At 36.6% G+C, this 24,656-nt stretch overlaps 1 protein-coding gene across 2 annotated transcripts in view; it reads right to left on the reverse strand.

Moving 5' to 3' along the window:
- The window catches only part of LOC128988689 (probable ATP-dependent RNA helicase DDX46), a 76,920-nt gene extending 69,219 nt beyond the window's left edge, over positions 1 to 7,701 (reverse strand). For both annotated transcript variants that reach the window (XM_054410232.1, XM_054410231.1), the window contains exon 1: positions 7,594 to 7,701. In XM_054410232.1, the coding sequence (XP_054266207.1) occupies positions 7,594 to 7,607 (14 nt within the window). In that variant the 5' untranslated portion in view covers positions 7,608 to 7,701. The remainder of the gene's footprint in view (positions 1 to 7,593) is intronic.
- Positions 7,702 to 24,656: the final 16,955 nt, after the last annotated feature.

A 24,656-nucleotide genomic window follows, 5' to 3' on the forward strand; every position in this document is an offset into this window, starting at 1 on the left:
AGGTCCATCTTCAGTCGGAAGTTTAGGTGGACCAAATGCTTATTATAAGATCCACCCAATGGGCTTCGTAGAAATGTTGACATTTAACACGAACACGATACTCATTACAGTCGACATAAATAGGCTAATATACAGAGTTAAGAATAAAAACCATGGTTTTATAAACAGTGGGATAACCTCACTTCAGTCAAGGAACACGCTGCCGGCAGAAGTCCGCGTGTTCCTTGACTGAAGTGAGGTTATCCCACTGTTTATAAAACCATGGTTTTTTTCCTAAACTCTGTATATTATTTATGTCGACTGTAATGTGTATCGTGTTGGTGTTAAATGTCAACATTTCTCCGAAGCCCATCCGGTGGATCTTATAATAAGCATTTGGTCTACCTAAACTTCCGACTGAAGATGGACCTACGGGTTTGAAATTAATATCGGACAACCATAATAAGGATTGCTAAGGTAAGAGTTTACGTTATCTATTTGATTATATAAGGCTGAAATGATTAATAAATAAATAAAATAAAATGTTTGAATGAGGTCATTGCATTCCCACTAATGATTAGGTATGGCATCCACTCTAAGCTGGGATCAGGTGGAATGTTTGCATGAGGTCATTGCATGAAATAGTTGTATAGAAACTTAAAACTTGTTTTGTGTTCTAGTTGATATTTTGTGTTTTATTAACATTTAAAGACACCATGATATCTTGAGTGTTATTTTAAAACTCTCATGGATAAAAAAACAAACAGAACTTGGTGAAAACTGCTTTACTGTATGGATATGTTTTTTCCTGCTTCAGAGCAGATGAGATTACAGTAACTTAAAGATTAGTAAACTTGAGTAAAATTATCACTTTTAGAATAACCTACAGTACTGAAAAATGTGTGTATTTGTAGTAGGCCTAGGCTTCTTTTTTTGGGAAAATAGAAAACAACTGTTGCAAAATAAAATCACTACAAGGCCTAATTCAAGTTGTATCCAACTAAGTTAGGCCCACACCAAACACCTGAAATTAATTAGTTTATAGGTGAAATATTGTTTTCATTTAGCCTTCTTAAAATAAGAAACTGCATCTGATCAAAAGCTAGTCAATATATATAATTTATCTGGCCAATATATGCTTAAAACACTTAAATTAAGGTCTACATACAAGATGCCGGTATTAGGCCGGCGGATGCCGGAATTTCGAGCTAGGCCTATGTCATGCCGGAACTAGGTAAAGGAGGTAAAATAAGGTACGGTACCTAAAGTATATTACTTATATAAAATTTATTTTAAGGAATATTTTGATATAAAAGTGGTTTTTTAATTGTAGAACTGTGTAGGTTTAGATTTGTTTAGATGGTGTTGCTTAATTTGGGGACTTCTAACGAATTTTTGAAATAATGTTTTTTCTCATTATTTGGCCTATTTATAACACTTTTTTACATTTGGCACTTTTGGGGCAAACGCCTATTTCACCCTAAAAAACACATTTGTAAATCAAAAAAAGTGCCAAGTTAAAAGTCAGTGTGTTTTTTCCACTTTTAAATATTGTGTTTTTACTATTATTTAGAACATTTTAAAAACTTTTCCCCTCTGGCACTTTTTCGGCAACTGACATTTTTACCCAGAATATCGGGTTTGAAAAATCATAAAAAACTGCAAAGTGCCGAAAATGCCTGGCCCACTCCTCTACCAAACTAAATATATTCTAAACTAATGCTTAGGTTAGCGTTAGCAATAACTTATGCCGAAAATAGCAAATTTTTTGTTAAACCAAGATTTTGTAGGTTAGGGTAAGTTTGGTTAGGTTTTGTTAGGTTAGGTTATATTTAGTTTGGTAGAGGAGTGGGCCGGGCATTTTCAGCACTTTGCAGTTTTAATTATTTTTCAAATCTGATTTTCTGGGTAAAAACGGCAGTTGCCGAAAAAGTGTCCGAGGGGAAAAGTGTTTAAAATGTTCTAAGAAAATTAATAGTAAAAACACATTAAATGTAAAAAAAAAACGATATTTAGCACTTTTTGTAATTTTTAGGGTGAAATAGGCGTTTTGTGCCAAAAGTACCAAATGTAAAAAGTGTTCAAAATAGGCCAAATAATGTGATTTTTTCAAAATTCTTTAGAAGCCCTTAGTAACAATACCAAAATCAGTGCCATGCTGATAAGACTACTTAAGTTATTGCCTTCTCCCTTTAAAAATGACTTTATTCAAGAGTTTACCTTAACCTGGACTGTTTAAATCAAATCAAATCATCTTTATTTCACACTTAAAAACTGTACAATAGCGTCACAAGAATATAAAATAAAACTAAATTCTAAACTTAAATATAACAGAACAGCATCATTGGCAACTTAAAAAAAATCTTTCACAGTGTAGGGAGCTTGTTCTAAGAGTAGCCTATACGTTTGACCGCTCTCCCAAATTTGTCCTTGGCTTGCCCCACTTTCAGGGGTTCACGAAACACATTGAAAAACCTAATACTATTATAAAAGAGGTGTCTTTCAAAGAATCTTTTCCTGTGCTTATGTAGCTTGATATTGTTTTTGTGTCTGAGAGTGTAGGCTACTGCATTGAATGAAACTGCGGTTGATACAGATGATAATTAAAAAAAAAAAAGACAGACAACTCAGCATGTAAATGGATGGAAATGTAAGAATATTGTATTCCTTGAAGAGAGGCTTGCAAGAAGTACGGCGGGATATTCTAAAGGCTGCTCTAAGGGCTTTTTTCTGAAGACGGAAGACAAACTTTGTTCGTACGCTCTCACAGCCCCAAACTGCCACTAAATAAGACAATAATGGGTAAATCAGTCCATAAGTTAATAGGCACTCAAGGTAATGGGTAAATCAGTCCATAAGTTAATAGGTACTCAAGGTTACACAAGAATCTGTTAACTTCGAAAAACCTCTGATCACAAAAATTCCTGTGCTAATAGGGTTTGGATATGAGCTCTATATTGTCATGAAAGTTGAGCTGCCTGTCTAAGGCCAAACCAATAAACTTAACATTGCTGCAAGAAGAGATCTCTTCATTGCCTAACAAAACAGTCAGTGGAAATTACTTGTTTGAGCTGTCAATATGGAATTGAATTGGAGTATTTTTGTTTTATTGCAGTTTAGAAGAAGCTTGTTGTTTTGGAACCATTGCAAAGCTCTATTGGAACTCTCAAATGCTATTGTCTCTAGATGAGAGACCCCGTCCCTAGCTGAAACACAAAGCGAGGTGTTGTCGGCATTGGCGTCGTCAGCATTAAAACTTTGAGGGGGACAAATGTAGGACCCTGTCAGGGGGGCCACCAGGGGGTTTGGGGGGTGTGGAGCACACCCCATTAAGGCAGGGGGTTCGGGGGTTCTCCCCCGGGAAAATTTGGAATTTACAAAGCAGTTTGGTGACTTTCTAAAGCCATTTTTGACACCTAAAACTGTGCCCAATTGTCCATAAACTCCCATTTCACATGTTGTTTGTCATGAGCAAATAGACATTTTAAAAATTAAACTATGACGATTGCATTAATTAATTTCAAAACACACTGTAGACTACGGCCATATCCTCCTAAAAAGCTGTAAAAAGCTGTAGGTACAACTTGACGATGGTGCGGACGTCTAGTTGTACCTACGTCTAGTTGTCTCTACGTCTAGTTGTACCTCTTTAAAACCTGCAGGTACAACTAGTCGGGTATGCCACCGTCTACTTGTACCTCATACGTCTGCGTCTACTTGTACCTACGACTACCGGTACTTGTACCTACGCCTACTTGTACCTACGTCTAGTTGTACCTACGGCTAGTTGTATCTCCCCTTCAACTTGTCACCAGTTTAAGGGATTTTTTTTATTTCTTTGAAAATCATACAATCTTACAACAATTTTTTATAAACAACTTGCTACAAAAGCCAGGAAAATTTGGCTTGTCTGCAGCTCATTGAGAAACCCCTGTTCTTGATAACAATGTACAGTGTCCCTGGGTCAGTCCTTATCCATATTACACTTTGGTTTTCCTTATTTCTTGTCAAGATCTGCTATCATTGTTTTTTTCCACTTAAACTCTACCTTTCTATAGAAAACTAACATTAACTAGCTTTAACAACAACTTAAAACAATTATCTTAAATAAATAAATTCAGAGTTTACAAAAACAAGTAATTGGGTATAATGAAGTGTTTTTGTACGGTATTAGTCTCGGAGAATATTACAACAAGTTCAAATTAAAAATTTATATGTACCTATATGTTAGGTTAGGTTAGGTTAGGTTGGGTTGGGTTGGGTTAGGTTAGGTTAGGTTAGGTTTTGTATTATATTAGGTATTAGGCAGGTTAATCAGCATCCTGTCTGGTTTGTCCAACCCTAGCGGAAGCCACCCTCACGGTCACTTGTAATCTCTCTCGCTCGCCCCCAACCGATGGCAAAACTCCTCAGTATGACGAATTCGCGGATTGGGACCCTATATACCTGATACCCGTTGGCAAAACTCCTAACTCATACATAATTGCTAGGCAGCGGTCTATTGCAATTCATTAAGGATATACTGCTTGTATATTTAATAATATGTTTGAAGTAAATAAGCGATTTTCGGTACTTGGGCTGCAAAATTTTAATTACAACTATAGCTGCCATTTCGACCCTGGACAGCAATGCGTTTAATGCGTAGCTTTCAGCCTCCAGTTAACGTCTGTAAAACTACTAAAACATCGTAGTGTGGTGAAAAATATTTGCCAATCATACTCAATTGACTCGGAAAACTGCAGTTTCTGATTTAATTAAGGGTATTATTAAAAAGTACTTGTGCAGTAATCAATTAAACAGGGCAACGAATTGAAGGAAAGATACAACTAGACTATAAGGACGCAAAATACGCGTAGGTACAACTAGTCGTAGGTACAACTAGACGTAGATACAACTAGACGTGGGGACCACTAGTCGTAGGGACCACTAGTCGTAGGGACAACTGGTCGCATCCGTACAAGATAGGTGATACTACTTGTCGGTGGGATACACGTCTAGTTGTACCTACGTCTAGTTGTACCTCCTAAAAATCTGCAGGTACAACTAGTCGGGTGTGCCACCGTCTACTTGTACCTACGTCTAGTTGTACCTACGACTAGTTGTCCCTGGGCCTCGAGGTACAAGTAGACATAGGTACAACTAGACGGAGGGACAACGAGACGCGGTCCCCCCAATTGTCCTAAAACCTTCCATTTCACCTGTTATGCCATGCAAGCAAGTAGATACACGTTTTTTAATCTTACGTTTTTCTCCATTTGATAGATCTGTCACAATATGTATACTGTAGTACCGTATCGAATTCAGTAATAGCATTGACTATATAAACTTTAACACTAGTGTTTATTTAGTCAATGGTTAATAGGCTACTGGTAGTACGCTGATTGATGCCTGTGTAAAGTCAGTGGCTAGCAGACAATTTTACAACTAACTAACTAGCCTATGAGTATGGAACATCAGGAAATCAGCTGTTTCCCCGTCCTTGCTCGCCTTTGCCCTAGCATGTCAACAGCTGACTGCTGTAAAAATTGGATGATGTTTCAGGGTGGCTAGTGAAACCACATTGAAAAATTCCCTGACTTTTCCCTGACAATTCCATGATTTTTTTAAACTTTTCCTGATCGGCAAATTCAAAATTACAATTTTAATACTAACTAATTTTTCAAAAGGACAGATATTTATCTGACAGATAGTTTATGTTTGTTTACATGAAAAAATACATAAAATCTATAGATACAGGCTAGCTTATATTCAAACTTTGCAACTTGCCTTAATAAAATCAAACTGAGTTTGATAAGATGATACGCAGTTTATAACAAAATTTAATTTGTACAAAAACACAAAATTTATTTGTCCAGACATATTTCTTAGTTTTCACCCACACGGCATACGTAGGCTACTCTCACCAGATCGACCTTTCCTAACAATTATTATGATTATTTTAAACATTTTAAAATTTTCCCTGACTTATGACAAAATTCCCTGACTTTTCCAGGTTTTCCAGGTCACTAGCCACCCTGTGTTTTATAGTTTGTCTAACCGTTATACGTTTTTATTAGGTTAGGTAGGTACTATTTTATATTTCCAGTGAACTTTGCTATTAATTAGTAATTTCTTAAGGTTTTTGATGTTTAGCTATTTTGTTGGTTAGGCCTATATATTATCCACTCAATTGTGTTTTTTACACTTGTTTTTTTTAAGTTTATTTAGGTTGTTATATGTTATTCAGTTAACTGTGCTTAGAATTAGTTTCACATTGTTTATATGCAAATTTCATTATACTTACAGTACGGTACTTTATCCAGTAAGGATTAGTTACAACTCTTATTTTGTTATTTAAAAGAATTTCTGTTTGTTTTACTACCTACCAATATAGTTTTTCACAGAGTTGAAGCTTCAATTTAGCCTATTATTTTATTTGGTTTATATAACAGTCGAACGAATCCGCATAACCCCAGACCTCCCTTCACCACATGCCTTTTCCAATTTAAACCAGATTTTAAATATATTACAGCAAGTTTGGTTGGGTTTGGTTGGTTTAGGATAGCCTAGTTTATACTTATAATCAATACGTAGGCTATTAGTTCCGCTAAATGTTGAACATCTCCAAAGAGCTACATGGTTATAACTAAGGCGCAATGCTTTGGTATTACAATCTGACCGAGACATTGTGGGAGTGAGGTGAGAGAGAAGTGAAGAACTGAGGAGAAACAACTGAACTGAAATACTGAAATCGAAATGCCAAACCAAAGAGAAAGAAAAACAAGATAGAATTGATAAAAGTAGAGCAGACAAAATACGTACGTAGTGTGTAGTGCAAGTAAAAAGTCTACGTTTCGGTTTTGGTTCTTATTTAGGCCTACACCGCATTATATTTGAAAGTCGGGTAGGCTAGATTTTCTTTGTGTTACGAAATTTAATAATCCTGGTTACGTGTAACCGTTAAAAAATAGTTAGTACGATGAACTACTTTTTACAATATTGGCTTCCTCCATTTTGAAAGAATCGAATCGATTATAGGCTGAATAACGGACATGCGATTATTGACCAGTCGAATCAAAGTTTAGTGATCGCAATTTCGATTGGCGATCGATATTTTCATCCGATAGTTATCGTAGCCCAGTTAAGAAACTGTACCCGATTTATGATTGAATGAATCTAGGCCTAGGATATGAATTCACCTAGGCTTATTTAGGCCTAGCCTAAATCATAGACTAAGCAACACAAGGGAGTAAGTATGTTTTATGTGTGCCTAAATCAACACTTAGTCTCAATGCCAAGCCTAGGCCTAGCCTTAGCTCTTGTAACGTGTACATTTTGGGAAAATATTAAAACATCTAATAAAGGTAAACTTGAATTACGGAGATAAGAACTAGGCCTACAGAGAAAAAAAATAGTCCATAAGATGACTTACAACTAAGTATTGTGTCCCTAAGCCTATAGATCATTTTTGTTATTGTTATTTGTTGCGGTAAGTTACTGCCAAGTGCCAAGTCAAACCCCCGGCGTTACCGTGATTCTCACGCCCGCCATGCCTGATATCAAACCAATTAAAGTTTACCAAGTTATTAAGCAAGTTATTAGGGCTAATATCAATAGGCAACTACTACAACTTACCCGCTTCTAACCATTGTTAACACTTTAAAGATGATAATGTGAATTATTTACACTAAAACTTCTATATCAAACCACAGGAATTAAGTTAGGCTACTAAAAAATAAGGTCGACAAGACGAACACTCTGACACTACACAAGACGAACACAACAGTAGTAACAACAGTGACAGTGAGTGAGTCAGTGAGTTGAGAGAACTAAAATGAAAAGTGAGACTGAGACATGAGAGCGAGAGTGAACGAGTTCCAGTTCGAGTCGAGAACTAACGACCGACACGACACAACTTTTTTTTTAACTTTATTTAATTTACAATCTGTTCAAGTTGAACAATAAGCAAATGATATAAATCATTCATTAACTCACAACATTAACATTGCATTAACATCATTCATAATCAATTCACAACATTAACTTGAAGAACATGAGCTAGTGATTGACAACTGTCAACTCAGTATGAAGGGAGTATGTTTTATCTATGGTATGATTATATAAGTGTTTACATTTAATAAAAAAAATTATATTTAAGACCGGAAGGGGGGTCCGGACCCACAGGACCCCCCTGGCTACGTCACTGAACACTAGCTAACAAAGATAATTTTGATAACACTTTTGCCGCAACTCCACTTGCCGTAGATAGCCGTGCTGCAAATTGTTGCTGGTCAGTTGAAGAAATGGGAAGGCAGAAATCAAACTAAGGTGGCTCCACTAGCGACAGTCGGCAGCGCGCTACATTTTACGGTGTGCCATAGGATGTAGCGTCGCACGGAAATGGAACACGGACCATTTTCGCGCTATATTTTGCAGCCAACAGGCGGCTCCACTATGGCTGTAGCAAATAGATGAAGTTATATTTCTTCATCTATGGCTGTAGATTGTAGTGCCGCACCAGCACAAGTATGTACCAACGATGTGATCGTTCGTTGGTGTGTAAGTACAGCCGACCGGCATACAGGCACAAGACACACGCTACAATCATAGTATCGACTTTTTAGTGTCCTTAGTTTTTTTTATTTTTTGTGGATTGATTTTTAATCAATGGAGCCTGAACTGGACTGTGAAATTATTATATTAGAAATTATTATATCATGATTGTGGGAATCTTGTTTTATAGGTTGTCTAGGGGTTTCCTACTTTAAATTATAAAGTAATACAGTTTTTAGATTAATTAATAGGTACAACAAAAACTCACGGAACTCATTGATATTCAGCGTAAATTGGTTACATATCTTAGAAATATTACTTCTGAGGGTAAATGAGTGCAATAAAATTAAAATAGAAATAGAAAAGAAATAGAAGTAAAATGACCATTAAAGTACACTAAAATTGCCTTAATGTCACTGAAAGCCTTTCCACTACTCAAATTGCTTCTCTTAGTTTGGTATCCTTCGTCTTCAAACGTGTTTGATACTGCTTCTGAAGTAATCAATAGCTTTTTGGGACATTCGATAATATTAAAAAGAAAACTTGTCTGAATACTTTTGTAGTTTATGCAATTTGTGGAACATCCCTTCGGAATTTCTGTTGCTTAATATTGGATGGATCCACCATTTTTGCTGCTGGGATCGCCGTCGTCGCTTGATATAAGATAAAAGTACACTGATAACAACACTATGAATGTTAATTTGTGGCATGATACAGGGCCAAGTTGACCTCGGCGCTACACTAAACTGCTAGTGGGAGCCACGGTGCATGTGAGGACACTGCAGATTTGTAGTTCGTACTCTGCTGCCAGTGGAGCCAAGCCACCAACTGTCGCGGGGTGTAGCGCGCTACAATTCGCAGCTCGACAATTAACGGCAAGTGGAGCCGCAGCCTTAGCCGAAACTAAATGGGAGGGCCAATATCGTGGGTCGCCGGAATTTTATCCCCCTGGGCAAAGCTGACGTCACTATGACGTAGGAACCTGAGTGGCCAAAAGTTTGTTCGAAATTTTAACCCTGCGGATTTGGAAGTCTAATGAAAATAGCCAGAGCGTGATTAATTAGATTAGCGATAAAAACCGGAATTTAATGATTGATTTTCTTATTTCTGTTTTTAATTCATTGTAAACATTTCATTATTTAGTAGCCTATCTTTATTTATTTATTTTGTAATGAAATGTTCGAAACAATTATCATTAAGTTGATTGTTTATACGTCATATTAACCAACTGTTGGCTTCAAAAAATCGAATCCTAATACTAGAATCTCAAAATTAAAATTAAAAACTTGTTCGATTAGTTAATGTTACAAATAAATTAATATACAGTAGGCTACTTAATAATAAAATGTTTACTATAAAATTAAAACAGAATGAAGATAATTAATCATTCTCACTAATTTATATATCTGGCCAGGGGGTAAAATACCGAGGGTAAAAATCTGGGGGTAAAATTCCGGGGGGTAAAAATCCGGGTCGTACACTATAGGTTTTTATAATTTGATGTGTTCTGATTAAATTCACAACCGTGAAAATATATGTTTAATTCAGCGTTTAATCCATCGAGCTGATGTCGCGAAACTCATAAGTTCGCGGCCGGAATTTTACCCCCTGGTTTGTGACGTCACGTTTGCCCAGGGGGTAAAATTCCAGGGGGATAAAAATCCGCTACCCCAATATCGTATGTCTGTAAATGGTGTTGTGATTGTCCAATAGATTAAGTGCAAGATGATTTGGATGATTTTCCAATTTTATAATGTTTTTTTCACTAGATTTTGTAATTTCTTCTTTGACTGTTCGAGTTTGAAGATCATTGAAGTGTTCTGTTGGTAACAAACCAAGGTGCGTTGACAATTTCACGTAATAATTTTGATTGGTAATGTTGAATAATTTCAATGTTTGAGGTACTTGCTGATCCCCAAAGCTGAATACCAAATAAGTCCAAATTGGTTTTAGAGCTGTTTTGTACATTAACAATTTATTTTGTGTACTATAAGTTTTGATTTAGATCCAAGAAGCCAATTAAGTTTAGTTGTTTTTAAAATTAGATGTCGTCTTTTAGTCCAGATATGTGCCTTCCAATTAAGCTTTGCATCTAAGTGCATGTCCAAGTATTTTATTTCTGTTACTTGAGGGATGAGGCGAATATATTGTTCATGGCTACTGGAGGACGTGCAGCCTGATTTTAGGGTAAAAGTAATGTGTGCTGATTTGTTTTCATTAATTTTGAACCTCTCTATAATATTTTAAACCAATGTGAAATTTCATCCAAGTTTAGCTGTAAATTTGCTGTAGCTTGAGCCGGATTGTCGTGGACAGATGAAATCGCAGTGTCACCCGCAAATGTATAGCAACCATAGTGTTTACACTTTCTGGTGGGTCCGATGTATAGAGAATATACAAGTATGATCCAATTACGCTTCCTTGGGGGATTCCTGATTCCTAAGGGTAAAGGTCAGTTAAGTAATTTTGATGTTTAATTTGGAAAGTTCTGTTGGTAAGATATGATTTTAAAATAGGAAAAACTGAATGGGGTAACTTCTTAATTTTGAATAGTATGCCAGAGTGCCATACTTTGTCAAATGCCTGACTGACATCAAGGAAAGCAGCCGAACAAAATTGTTTGTTTTCCAAACATGGTTTCGAATTGCATGAACAACCCTTTACAGTTGAATTTGAATGTAAAATTTCCTTTTACACTTTAATACCCTTTTTGCATGTAATATCAGATTCCAACTACTGTCATATTTTCCGGGTCAAAACTACCATAATCCAATTTCGGAAGAGGTAGGCCTATCTGAATCATAAGATTTAGTAAAAAAACTGAATTTGAATTATTATAATTTTAATCATTAAAACAAGCATCAGTACATCTATTGACTTTTTTTAATTTTGTTTCTTATACAAATATCAAATCACGTTTGCTCTACTCAACTGGCTTTCACCTCTCTTAAAGCAATCCTAGTTAATTAGCTGTGTCACTGTGTCTAAGGAGTCGGCCTTAATCATTAACAAAACTTCAAGATCGCGCCACTCATCCTACACTCATCTCCATTCATACTTGGCTTAAAATACCTTCTTTGCATGGTCGTCATTTAAATGAAAAGTGTTGAAAAATAGTAGAATAAAAATGGTGTTTATAAAATTTACATTGAGATATAACCAATGCTCAGTAATATAAAAATATTGGTTACCACCCCACATGTTATATTTGGCAGGTCAATAGTCCAATAAAAATAGAGACAAAAATAGGGGAGTTAACTTACAAACGGTCCGGTAAGTCTAAATTTTTTATATGTTGTCTAGGATGGTAAGTAGGTGTTTAAAATGAAAAATCCACAATTCTCCCCCTCCGCGCCCGCCGCCATATTGAAAAATCTAAAAAATCTGTACTTTCTAGAGATTTTCGCCTATATCTCCGTTTTGGTGCGTTTTAGCGAAATATATGTAACGTCAATGTTGTAGACAATTAAATTTCCTATAATATAAGAATTTAAGTATAACAATTTAGTTCTAAGACTTGTGGATACGAAAATATTTAAATTTTTGTACAATAAAACGTCAATTTTTTTGTTATTTGACACATTCTATTAGTCCAAGCAAACTAAAAAACTGACACAGGGAGCGTTAAAATAATTGCAAGAAAATGTTTTATGGCTATATTTTGTAGTGTTGGGTCTGCAGAGTGACATACTAAAATTTGCCAAAAAATCGGTCTACAGAAAACCTCCTAAAATCACAATAAAAAATTGCGGCTTTTCTCAACATTGGAGAAATTTGAAAAAATATACCACATGCATATTTTATTCAACATTTTGTGAGATATTGACTTGGGACGACCACCGAAGTTTATTGGGTGGTTAGTACTTCATTTACATAGGGAACTCATTTTTGGCCGCCATCTTGGATCCGCCATATCGGATATAAAAAAAATTAAATGTAATGATAACGTTGTGACACATCATTATAAACTAGATTTTCATGCTTATTTCAATGCCAAAATCTGTTTTTAAATATCTGTTTACGTTTTGAAGATACATTCAAACGAAAACTCTCCCTCGTACATTTCTTATAGACGTTTCGTACTTGGAATGTTTTTTTTTACGAGTTACAATCCCCAAAACAATATGAAATTTAACTTTTTTTAAAGCTTTGTTATTGTTTTGGGGATTGTAGCTCTTCGCTAACTCGTTCGATTTGAATAATTAATAGGCCAAATGAAAGTGCTTACATCACAGAATATTTAAAGGCTAGACTGAACTGCAAGCAATAATTAGAACTGGAAATATAAGAAAAATGGTATTTAAAAACATTTCAAGTACGAAACGTCCATAATTGGACGAAACGAAGTTGAGGACTCATACTCGACTTTTAAAAATTGCATGTTTTTTTATGTTAAAGAAAGGCTCTTTTATTACAAGTTTAAAAAATCTGATTCTTGTACCACAGACTTATTTTTGTCTGTAGTTCTTAATAAACTATATTCGAATAAATTTCGGCAATCTTTTCGATTTAACATAACTCAATAAAGTTAGTTTTTTGACACGTTTCACGTTTTTTTTTTTACTTAGTTAGTTGTTCATTTGACTAGCGAAGTCAAATCACGTCCGTCGTCAGCCGTGGAAACTTCAAAAACACAAAAACATGGTTATTTATTGTTAGTGACTTAAGTTAGTGATGTGTTTTGAGTAATTTTATTTACTTAATTGCCTTGACAATAACCCTTGTTTTTATTAAAAGCATTTTCATGCGTTACCTACATTAAGTTTACATCTCTAAATAATTAACTTACTCTATGATTGAAACTTTGTTGGCCACTACACTAGGCTACTAGGGGACAGGGGTTAAATTCATTGCATTCAAACATAAAGATGAGTCTTCTTACTAACTGTAAACATAATTCTCAGATGTCATTCTTTAGATTAATATTTAAAGGTTTGACTAATCCTAAAGACAACCCAGTTGTCAGTGTCAGTTGAACTGGACCATCATTTTTCCAGATCAAGGTAATAAGTTTACTACTAATTAAGGCCTAGGTTAGGTATCCACTTTCAAACATAGATTCAGTACAAAGTACAGTAGCCTAATACTTTTTTAGCTTGAGAACTTTCCCCTTTCCGTAGTAGCCTATGAAATTTAGTCTGAAGTGGTATTTATCTTCTTTATATTTCAGGTTAACTTATTGACTCTTAAATGTAATCTATGTTCACTAGGCCTTAGTTTACCATAGAAGTTTCATGAAGTAATAAAGGTAAACGTTAAGCTTGGCCTCTAACTTAGAGGCCTAGACTGGGCTATGCTCTAGCATAGGGACTTAAGGGAGTTAAATTAGGCAACAAATTAATTTCTAGATAGGCCTTCCTAGGCCATAGCCTAGCATTATGTTTTTAAAATGAGTGACATCCTTTTAACCGATTTTAACTTAAGTATTAAGTTAAGTTAGGGTTAAACCCCTAAGATTTTAACGACCCACTTCTGTTAAAATGAGGGGTTGTAACTTAACTTAGCCTAAGTTAGGTTAGGTCGAACAGATTAAACTTAATTTAGTATTGAGACAGAGAGCATTTTAAATGGGAGTAAGTTAGCATACCGGTATACAACTGTAGACACCAGTCGGTAGGCCTAATCAAATAACTCAAAGCAATGTGAGCTTTTTTAAATTTCGACATTATCAGTGGCACCAAGAGACAATGCCTTTTCAGAGGGTCATAAATAGTGAGTGAGTGTATTAAACTAGGTGGCGTTCGCAGAAGCATCCACAAAATTGAGCGGAGTCATCAATGGTTCATATTATATTGTTTTTGTCATACTGCAGTGAAAACAGTCGTCATTGATGCATGCGTTGCGGGTCTAAAGTAGCATTTTTACTCTTTAGGGAATAAAATTCGTTTTTAGCCTCTATGGAGTAAAACTCAGCTGTAGTCAACTCAGTTGTAAATTTCTATTGTAAACGATTGAATACGTATCGAATTATGTAACGATTCGTGCTTCATAATCATTTTAACCTACAGTCTACAGTCTCTTCCCATAGCATTTTAGCATTGCAGATACATTAATCCATTCCCACACTCAACACTGCCCACCTTTACTACTTCCTTCACCACCCCCTACGTCGTGGACCTGTTTCCGTCTCTTACCATAGCATTTTAGGATTGCAGATACATTAATGTAATTGCCAAAGACAGTTCCCACACTCTGCACGGCAAGCCTTACTAATTCCTTCACCATTTCCTACGTCATAGACATGTTTCCTTCCCTTCTCACAGCATTTAAGTATTAGATACATTTATCTAACTGCCCAAACGGTTCCCTCACTCTGCACTGCCAGCCTTTACTACTTCCTACTTCGTGGGGGATGTTTCCTTCCCTTCTCATAGCATTTTATGATTGAAGATACATTAATCTAACTGCCACAGACGGTTCTCAACATATGTTCATACCTACTTCCTAAGCCACTTCCTACATCGTGGACCTGTTTTCATCACTTTCCATAGCATTTTAGGAATTTAGATACGTTAATCTAATTGCCACAAACATTGCCCACACTCCGCACTGCTAGCCTTTACTACTTCTTTCACCATTTTCTATGTCGTGGGCATGCTTCCATCCCTTATCATAGCATTTCAGCATTGCAGATACATTAATCTAACTGCTACAAACGGTTTCCAGTTCCCAAACTCCACACTGCTCACCTTACTACTTCCTTCACCTCTTCTTACGTCGCAGACATGTTTCCCTCTCTTCCCATAGAATTTTAAGATTGTAGATACCAAGATACCATAATCTAATCGTCATAAACAGTTCCCAGACTCCGAAAAACTCGCCTTTATCTCTTCCTACGTCACGGACCTGTTTACCTCCCTTCCCATAGCATTTTAGGATTGGGGATACCTTAATCTAATCGTCATAAACAGTTACCACACTCCAAAAAACTCGCCTTAACTGCTTTCTTCATCACTTTCCACGTCACGGACCTCTTTACTTCCCTTCCCTTAGCATTATTGGAATGCAAATACCTTAATCTAATAGTCATAAACAGTTTCCACAATCCGCACAGCTCGCCTTGACTACTTCCTTCACCACTTCCCACGTCGCGGACCTGTTTTCCTCCCGTCCCATAGCATTTTAGGATTGTAGATACCTTAATCTAATAGTCATAAACAGTTTCCACACTCCGGACAGCTCGCCTTGACTATTTCCTTCACCACTTCCCACGTCGCGGACCTGTTTTCCTCCCTTCCCATAGCATTTTAGGATTGCAAATACCTTAATCTAATGGTCATAAACAGATCCCATACCCCGAACAGCTCGCCTTTACTACTTCCTTCACCACTTCCCACGTCGCGGACCTGTTTCCTTCCCTTCCAATAAAGTTTTAGGATTGCAGATACCTTAATCTAATTGTCATAAACAGTTCCCACTCTCCGGACAGCTCGCCTTGACTACTTCCTTCACCACTTCCTAAGTCGCGGACCCGTTTTCCTCCCTTCCAATAGAATTTTAGGAATGCAGATACCTAAATCTAATCGTCATAAACAGTTTCTCCACACTCCGGACAGCTCACCTTGACTACTTCCTTCACCACTTCCTACGTCGCGGACCTGTTTTCGTCCCTTCCCATAGAATTTTAGGAATGCAGATACCTTAATCTAATCGTCATAAACAGTTCCCACACTCCAGGCAGCTCGTCTTGACTACTTCCTTCACCACTTCCTACGTCACGGACCCGTTTTCCTCCCTTCCCATAGAATTTTAGGAATGCAGATACCTACCTAAATCTAATCGTCTTAAACAGTTTTCACACTCCAGACTGCTCACCTTTACTACTTCCTTCGCCACTTCCTACGTCACTGACCTCAAGCTAGTGTCGTCATTTGATTACCATCCTTTATGTTCTAAGTACCTGGGGACCGAGCTTTGCTCAGGTAAAATCATTAGTTTAATATGAAAGCAGTCTTAGTATTGCAGATACATTAATCCATTCCCAAACTCCACACTGCTCGCCTTTACTACTTCGTTCACCACTTCCTACGTCGTGGGTCTGTTTCCTTCCCTTCCCATAGCATTTTAAGATTGCAGATACCTTAATCCAATCGTCATAAACGGTTCCCGCACTCCGGACTGCTCTCCTTTACTACTTCCTTCACCACTTCCTACGTCGCAGACCTGTTTCCCTCCCTTTCCATAGCATTTTAGGATTGCAGATACCTTAATCCAATCGTCATAAACAGTTCCCGAACTCCGGACTGCTCGTCTTTACTACTTCCTTCACCACTTCCTACGTCGCGGACCTTTTTCCCTCCCTTCTCATAGCAAAACAAGATCGCAGAAACCTTAATTTAATCGTCATAAACAGATCCCACACTCCAGACTACTCGTTTTGACTACTTCCTTCACCACTTCCTACGTCGCGGCCCTGTTTACCTCCCTCCCCATATCATTTTAAGATTGCAGATACCTTAATCTAATCTTCAAAAGCAGTTCCCACACTCCGGACTACTCACCTGGACAACTTTCTTCACCACTTCCTACGTCGCGAACTTGTTTCCCCCCTCCCCATAGCATTTTAAGATTGCAAATATCTCAAATTAATCGTCATAAACAGTTCACACACTCCGGACTACTAGCATTTACTAAATCCTTCACCACTTCCTACGTCGCGGACCTGTTTCCCTCCCATCCCATAGAATTTAAGATTGCAGATACCTTAATCTTATCTTCAAAAACAGTGCCCACACTCCGGACTACTCACCTTCACAACTTCTTCGCCACTTCCTATGTCGCGGACCTGTTTCCCTCCCTTCCCATATCATTTTAAGATTGCAGATACCTTAATCTAATTGTCATAAACAGTTCCCACACTGCGGACTACTCGCCTTGACTACTTCCTTCACCACTTCCTACGTCACGGACCTGTTTCCCTCCCTTTACATTGCATTTTAAAATTTCAGATACCGTAATCTAATTGTCATAAACAGATCCCACACTCCACACTGCTACCCTTGACTGTATCGAGTTCAGTTTAATCTTTGCTTAAATAGTAACAACTGATGTTTTTCCTTTTGTACTGTATTTTGTTTTGCTAGTATACTGTGGATAGAAAACTTCTGCGCATGCGCAAGCTGAGGTGCCCGTGGGTACAGAACGTCGCGTTATGTCTTAAAATGTAAACAAAATGACAACAATGGCGGAATGTTTTCTCATAAGGCCCATGTTAAATTTTCAAAAGTTTGAGACCCAGTAGGGCGGATTCCTGAGAGACTTTTTTAACGCCATATAGATGTTGGCACTCACCGATATGGTCTTTATCACCATGCAAAATTTGAAAACGATTGATTCAGCCGTCTAGGAGGAGTTTGCGTATTACGAAATGCATAAAAGTCGATGTATAAGAGCTTCGCTCGCTTCGCTCGCTCCGCTCAATAAACACAATTGATATTCATAAAGGCCTCATAAAATTATTCTCATGTTGACAAGTAAGTTAAATTTTGATTTAACCTAATGTTTTTGTCGAATGCTTGACAACCAACTTAAGAGCTAAATAACTTAGGCCTACTCAACCTGCTCTGTAAAACATGGTGTTGGTTACTTTAAGTTAGATATTTGTAGCCTATTTGGAATTAAGACTTTACTTCAGTCAGGTTTAAGTCGAATGCTTGAAAACTAGGCCTAATTTAGGTAACTTAGTCACACAAAAATTTAAGGTTGAGTAAGTACAATAGGTAACTTACTTTAAGCTTGAACTTTTTTTAGTGGATACAGTGTAGCTTAGAAACTTGATAAGGTAAGTTTGGCCTGTTAAGTTATAACTTAGGCCTATGTTCTGGGTTTTTTTTTTAATTTTGCAAATAATTAATTTCTAGATAGACCAAGCATTTAGCCTTATGTTTTTAAATGGGCAGAGGATACGCGTCCGGTAACCGGACGTGGATTAGACTTCCGGCAGTTGCTGTCGTAACCTAACTAATTAACCAAACTTGCTGGTAAGTTAATGAAAACATCAAATGAAGGTTAAATTCTGTTTATAAAATAAAATAATAAACGCCTCAAATTCTAATAAAAAATTAACAGTTAAGGAGAAATAGCATTCTAAGTAAATTCTTTGACAAAAAGTTAGTGTCAGATACCTCTTGAACAACAGCAGAGTACTCTATACACTACACCACGAACACCGATGGCTGCATCGTTAAGATAATGGTGTTCCGGGCCCCCACAACCCGGTGACGTCACTGCCGGACGCCTAATCCACGTTCGGTTATCAGACGCGTATCTGCGTTTTAAATGAGTGGCCAACATAGTTTTAGTGACCTCCTTTTAACCGATTAGTAGAATTATAAACCCAAAATTTTAATGGCCCCTTTCACGAAATAAAGGAGAAGTAGGCCTTGGTAAGTTTGGTGCACAACGCTAACCGCTAACTTAGGCCAGCAACACACAACTTTGACACTCACACAGGCCTATTGCAATGTTCTAGCTCTGTAGGAAGTTAAGTGGTGATCTTTTTCAATTGGACACTCCAATTATCATCAGTTCCAATGCGATGTGAATGTCAAGAATCTTGAATGCCGTCATAAGTTATTTAACTTAGGTTAACTTACTGTCTTGTGAGTTAACAGTATAACTTAACCGTAAATATATGTTTTAAGTGTTTTTATACATATCTTTTATTGACTTTCCGTAATTTTATATTAGGTTACCATACGACACTTTTGATATAGGCCGGACACAGTCGGCGAGCTAACAATAGTTTACCAGCTAGGCTCTTGTGTGTCCGTAACATAGCTAGCTTAAGCTATTATCATAGAAGATGTAAGACCATAAACTGATTAAAACCCGGGTCTGACTTAGGGGAGGTACGAATGAGGCATTAGTTCAAAATTCCTCCGTGAACAGCGCTGTAGTAGAGAGTACTTTGGCAAAGAAGGTTTACTAATCGCAAAAATAGTTCTGTTCATAAAATAAAATTATAAATGCCTCAAATTCAATTTTATTATTTTTTAAATATAAAAACTATCATAACCTAACCGAACTAACCAAACTTGCTGATAATGAAATAATATAACAAAAGTTTATTAATAGAAAAAATAATTCTGTTTATTAAATAAAACTAGAAATTGCTCTACTAAAATTTTATAATGACTTACCGTAATAATAAAATTAAACTGTCATAACCGAACCAAACCAACCAAACTTGCTGATAATAAAAAAATCTTGGACAAAAAGTTAATGCCACGAGCGGGATTTGAACCCGGGACCTTCAGCATATCAGCCCGGCACGCTAACCATTAGACCACCGAGGCCGATGACTACTGATCGTTTTGTTACGGTAATGGCGTTCCCTCAGCTAATAAGAACTAAGAAGCCCACAGCTGTCATCGTAGCCTCTTCTATACCTCCCCTGAGTAAATACCTTAAAACCCAAAGTAATTTGATAATTATAGCTCACAAAAGTTGTCCTGGAAACCTACTAGCCTAACTTAAAAAAGGTGACAATGGTAAAATCTACTAAGTTATAGGATCTGAGCAAACAGAGCCGTGCGCAACACTAGCTGACCGATAAATTAAATTAAATGGTGATCACAGAACTTAAACATGCCTTTCTCAACCATCCATTCACTATTTTCAGCCAGTTAGAATCTTCCGCCACATGCAAGATAAGATCAGTGAATAGGTTTTTTAACATGAGAAAATATTGAATGCATCGCCAGATGACTGAAGTTTGTGACTCTAGTGCAGAAATAGGCTAGAGAATTTACAAATTGCCGTGAAAATTTTAATACATATAAATGTAAAATTAAAATTTTTACATTTCATAACACATTTCCACACTTTTATCTCACTCATTGCATTAATGCCATGTAGTCATCTGGCGATGGATGTCGGCGTCAGATATGTTTCTTATTTCAAAAACTGCATTTCTAATCCATCTCGAACGTGGCGGTAGATGCGACGGCTTAAAAAGTTTTATAATCACAGTGAAGCATGGTAGCTACAGAGCTACAAATTGTGTCACTCTGTTTACAAATTATCCCAGTTAACGGCAAGGCAGTACCTAATTGCGATGTACTAGCAAAGTACGGATACATGTTCACGCAAAAACTGCTTTTCTTAAAGAAATCGCACTTATAGCCTACCAACTTTGTTTTTAACATGGTTTGGGTTGCAGTAGGCTAAAAAATGTCAAGTAAGTAACTTAAAAGATTAGAACAAATAAACGATCACTTTTACGATTATCCTCATGAAGTACAATACAGTACAACGGGGTAGTACGGGGTTACAATACAGTAACCCCGGGCTACAGCATTTCTCTGGTAGGCTCCAGGAAGAAGTTAAGCAAATGTGTTACAAACATATTATGAACAAACACATTGAGAAACAGTTGCTCACAGCTTTTAACATAAGTAACATGGTAATACATTAGTTGTGAATTCTAAAAAGTGTTACCCATAAACTGGTTTGTTGGTTGAAGTCTTTGTTTTCGTATGTTATAAGTCCGCGTTAAGACACAACTTTTTGGTGTGAGATATCTCATGACCAAAGTGAATGAACAAAAATTTAGGAACGGTTTGTACACTTATGCGACATGCTCTTTCCAATGAGACGTGAACCAAGGGTCAAAAATAGATAATGGCGGTGTAGTTGAGTCAACAAATTTTGTGTTAGCGTACCAATCAAGCTAAATAGACACTTAGATCCCATTTTGTCATTGGGTTATCAATAAATCATAACAACTAAGAAAAAAAAAGAAAAAAATAGACGTATCTTGGCTTTGTAAGTATCCGGTAGGCTATAAACAATAAACAATAGGCTAACCTTTTATCATAGAAACAAATCATTAGGGCCTACTTCAATTATTATTAGAACAACAAGTAACTCAGGCCAAATTTATGTTTAATAATATCATAAATGATCAAATGTTTAAACTTAAAGCATATATTGGGCAGGAACCTTTTTTATTTAACCACCAAAGGCTGTTTTTTTCTGCAAATCTAGATATTTCGCTTGTACACCGATGCTCCTAGCCAATTACTGACATCCGTTGTGAACAGAATGACATACAACTTCTAGCTCTGTAGCTGACATGTAGAGGTACGCTTTAATGTGTGTTTAGAAAAATTGGTAATCCATTGAATCTCCCGTCACATGAAAGATATTGTCAGTCATATTTTTTTACCGTGAGAAACATACAGAACGATGGCATTCATCGCCAGATGATTGAAGCTTGTAACAGAGACAATGGTAGAGGGGAAAGTGTAGAAATATGCAAGAGAGGTTACAAGTGGTCGTAAAAATCTTCATATAGGAAGGATTTGGTTTTTTTGTTGGATAAGTACTCAAACTTTTCCCCAAAGAACACTAAGTAATAATGATTTCATGGCCATTTTAAAACTCCATTGACCGTTTCGGCACTTTTATCTCACGCATTGCATTCGGACCGCAGCCTTCAGTCATCTGACGATGGATGTCGGCATGGGATATTTTTCTCGCAATCAAAAACCTGTATTGCTGACCTTATTTCGCATGTGGCGGAAAATGCAATGGCTTATGAATATTTTCAATTACAGCGAAGCATACATGATAGCTACAGAGCTGGAGATTGTGTCAATCTGTAACCAATTATACCAGTACACTATAATGGTGATGATAAGACACTATGGGGCGGTTCACAAGTCATGGGTTATCCTTAGTTCGAGCGCAAAATCCAGTTATAGCCGGTTTTTTGCGCCGCGGCTTAGAAATCGGGTTCACAAGTACGAGGTTACCCGCGCTCGAGCGCAGGCAGTTAAACTTCCAATTATGACAGGGATAAACCCGAGCGCAAAAACTCGGCTTCACAGGTTCAATTAGAGAAAACCCCAGGCCAAATGTCGGGTTCACGAGTCATGGTCTAGCGCAAATTGGATAATCTCAGGCGTAAGTAACAATGGTTTTGGACTTCAACTTAACCCTGCTAGCGGGCAGAGTTAACTTGACATCATGTCGGGATTATCTCATTTGCTCATTCATTTATTGTTTTTTTTGTTAGCAAAAAGAATGTTATTTTCAAATTCGCCATTAAATTCCGAACAATTTCATTACCCTCAACATGATATTTATTTTTTCCATTTTTTTACTACTGATTGTCGAAAACATAAGAAACATTGTAGAAAGTTCCTGTTTTTAATTTTAATTAATTACTATATAAAAATATAAATAATAGCTTAATTTAGGCCTATTTATATTAGTTTAAATTGAAAATGAATTTTATAACGTTACTGTTTTATTTATTTTTATCACTTTTGAACACTTTGAAAACATTTAGTTTGCAAACATTACTAAGATTTGTTTTAAAAAGTTTGATTAAAATCATAATTGTATTTTCCCGATTCAATGACATGTCAGTAAAAGTGTATTATTCAATTCATAATTCAATGATTAATCCAGTACGGTAACTTAAAACTTTAGTATAAAATGAAATTAAGTGTAAGTTCACAACCTTTTTATGCAATATCAGTAAACACTCTGTATACTGTAATTATAATAATTTATCACGTCATCATATTGTTTTGGGACTCGTCGACCGCGAGCAGCGGCTCGGCAGGTAGCCCCTGTGGCTGTTGCCAACCTTATAACGAAAGTTCCCCGTTAAATCCCTGCTGTTGAGCGACGGTCAGCGTTGGTCTCGGCTAAGCTTGATCTCGGCTAACGCTCTATGTCGTGAACCCATTTTTTGGCCGTCGGTTAAAATTGGCCGCTCGAACAACGATAACCGCAGGCCACGGAACCCTGTACTCGTGAACCGCCTCTATGTAGATAAGACATGTAATGCAAAAGAGTACGAAAGAGTTTTCATCTTGAGTCCAGACTTAAACATAGGTTTCCTGTAGTCGCGCCCCAATTTATTGTAGTACGTCAATTCCATTAATCCGCATTGAGACACACTTGAATACATACAAATAAAATGAATTTTGTAGATGGTATTAACTTTTCCATCCAGGTAAGACATTCCATCCCCATTTTGAATTTGTAGCAAGATTTTTTATCACAACCGTCGTAGTTGTTGTGAGCCACCTACAGATTTCGCTGATCTAAATCACATTATTCTGTAAATACACAAACCTTTTTACCAAGTCTAACTTAGGGAATGACTTTTAGTGAGTTATAGCAACTGTTATGACCCATCAACCTGGTCAGCAACAAAAAATAAGGTATAAAATAGAATTTTAGACACTAGCGCATTCTGTGACTGGCTCACACAACTATGTTCTTTTTTCATAAAAAATTTGTTACATCTGGTCCATATAGATGGGAAGTCTAGGTTTTCCGCTCAGCTTGAGTTCTGTGAAATGTGTGAATCCTTCGTAGGCAGCGTTAGGGCTGTAGCTATTAGGTGTGTCCGCTATATAATGTATATTCTTAATAGTTTTACCGTCTTCATGTTCACATGACCATGTAATGTGCGTTTCTGATCATGGTTCATCAAGGGGCCGTTTGGGTTCAATTTGGGTTTATGGCACTTTTGACTGGAAAATCACAAAAATTCCATAGGTTTTTGTGGATGATATAAAAAGAGCATAAAATACAAACAAATAAGTATTTCATATAATTTATTGTTCAATGAAGGGTTGTGGGAAAAATAGTAAAGAATGGGTCCACATGTTATTTTAACGAAACAACGGTTATTGCTCTACACTACTTAGAATGAAACTGGGTATACAAGAGTTAAACATATCCAATACAGTATGATGAAATTCACAAAGCATACCTAGGGGTTGCGGCATTCCCGGACCCTCAGCGACCAAAACAAATTTAAATCAACCACTGTTAATGATACTCCAAAACCATAATGACAGATCATGATTATAAGAGAGTTAACACATAAACAATATAATAAGTTTCTCAAATCATCATAGATTATGAGAATGGGCTTTCACATGGGGTTGTATTGGGTAAATATAAGATTTGTTTAATTTTATATTCTGAAAACCTAAAAATTTCATGGGTTAATGAATCCGTTTGAAAAGAGCTAAAAAATGAATCCGTTTTAAAAGAGCTGAAGAATACAAAGTGGTAGTACTGTTTATCGCATATTTCATCCCTCAATAAAGGATTACGGAGGTGTCAGTAAAAATAGTATCCAATGAAATTTAAAGTGACCATCACTTTTA

The sequence above is a fragment of the Macrosteles quadrilineatus genome, unplaced genomic scaffold, assembly GCF_028750875.1.
Source record: "Macrosteles quadrilineatus isolate MER2022 unplaced genomic scaffold, UCM_ALF_1.0 Scaffold_3__2_contigs__length_128488019, whole genome shotgun sequence".
Classification (NCBI taxonomy): domain Eukaryota; kingdom Metazoa; phylum Arthropoda; class Insecta; order Hemiptera; family Cicadellidae; genus Macrosteles; species Macrosteles quadrilineatus.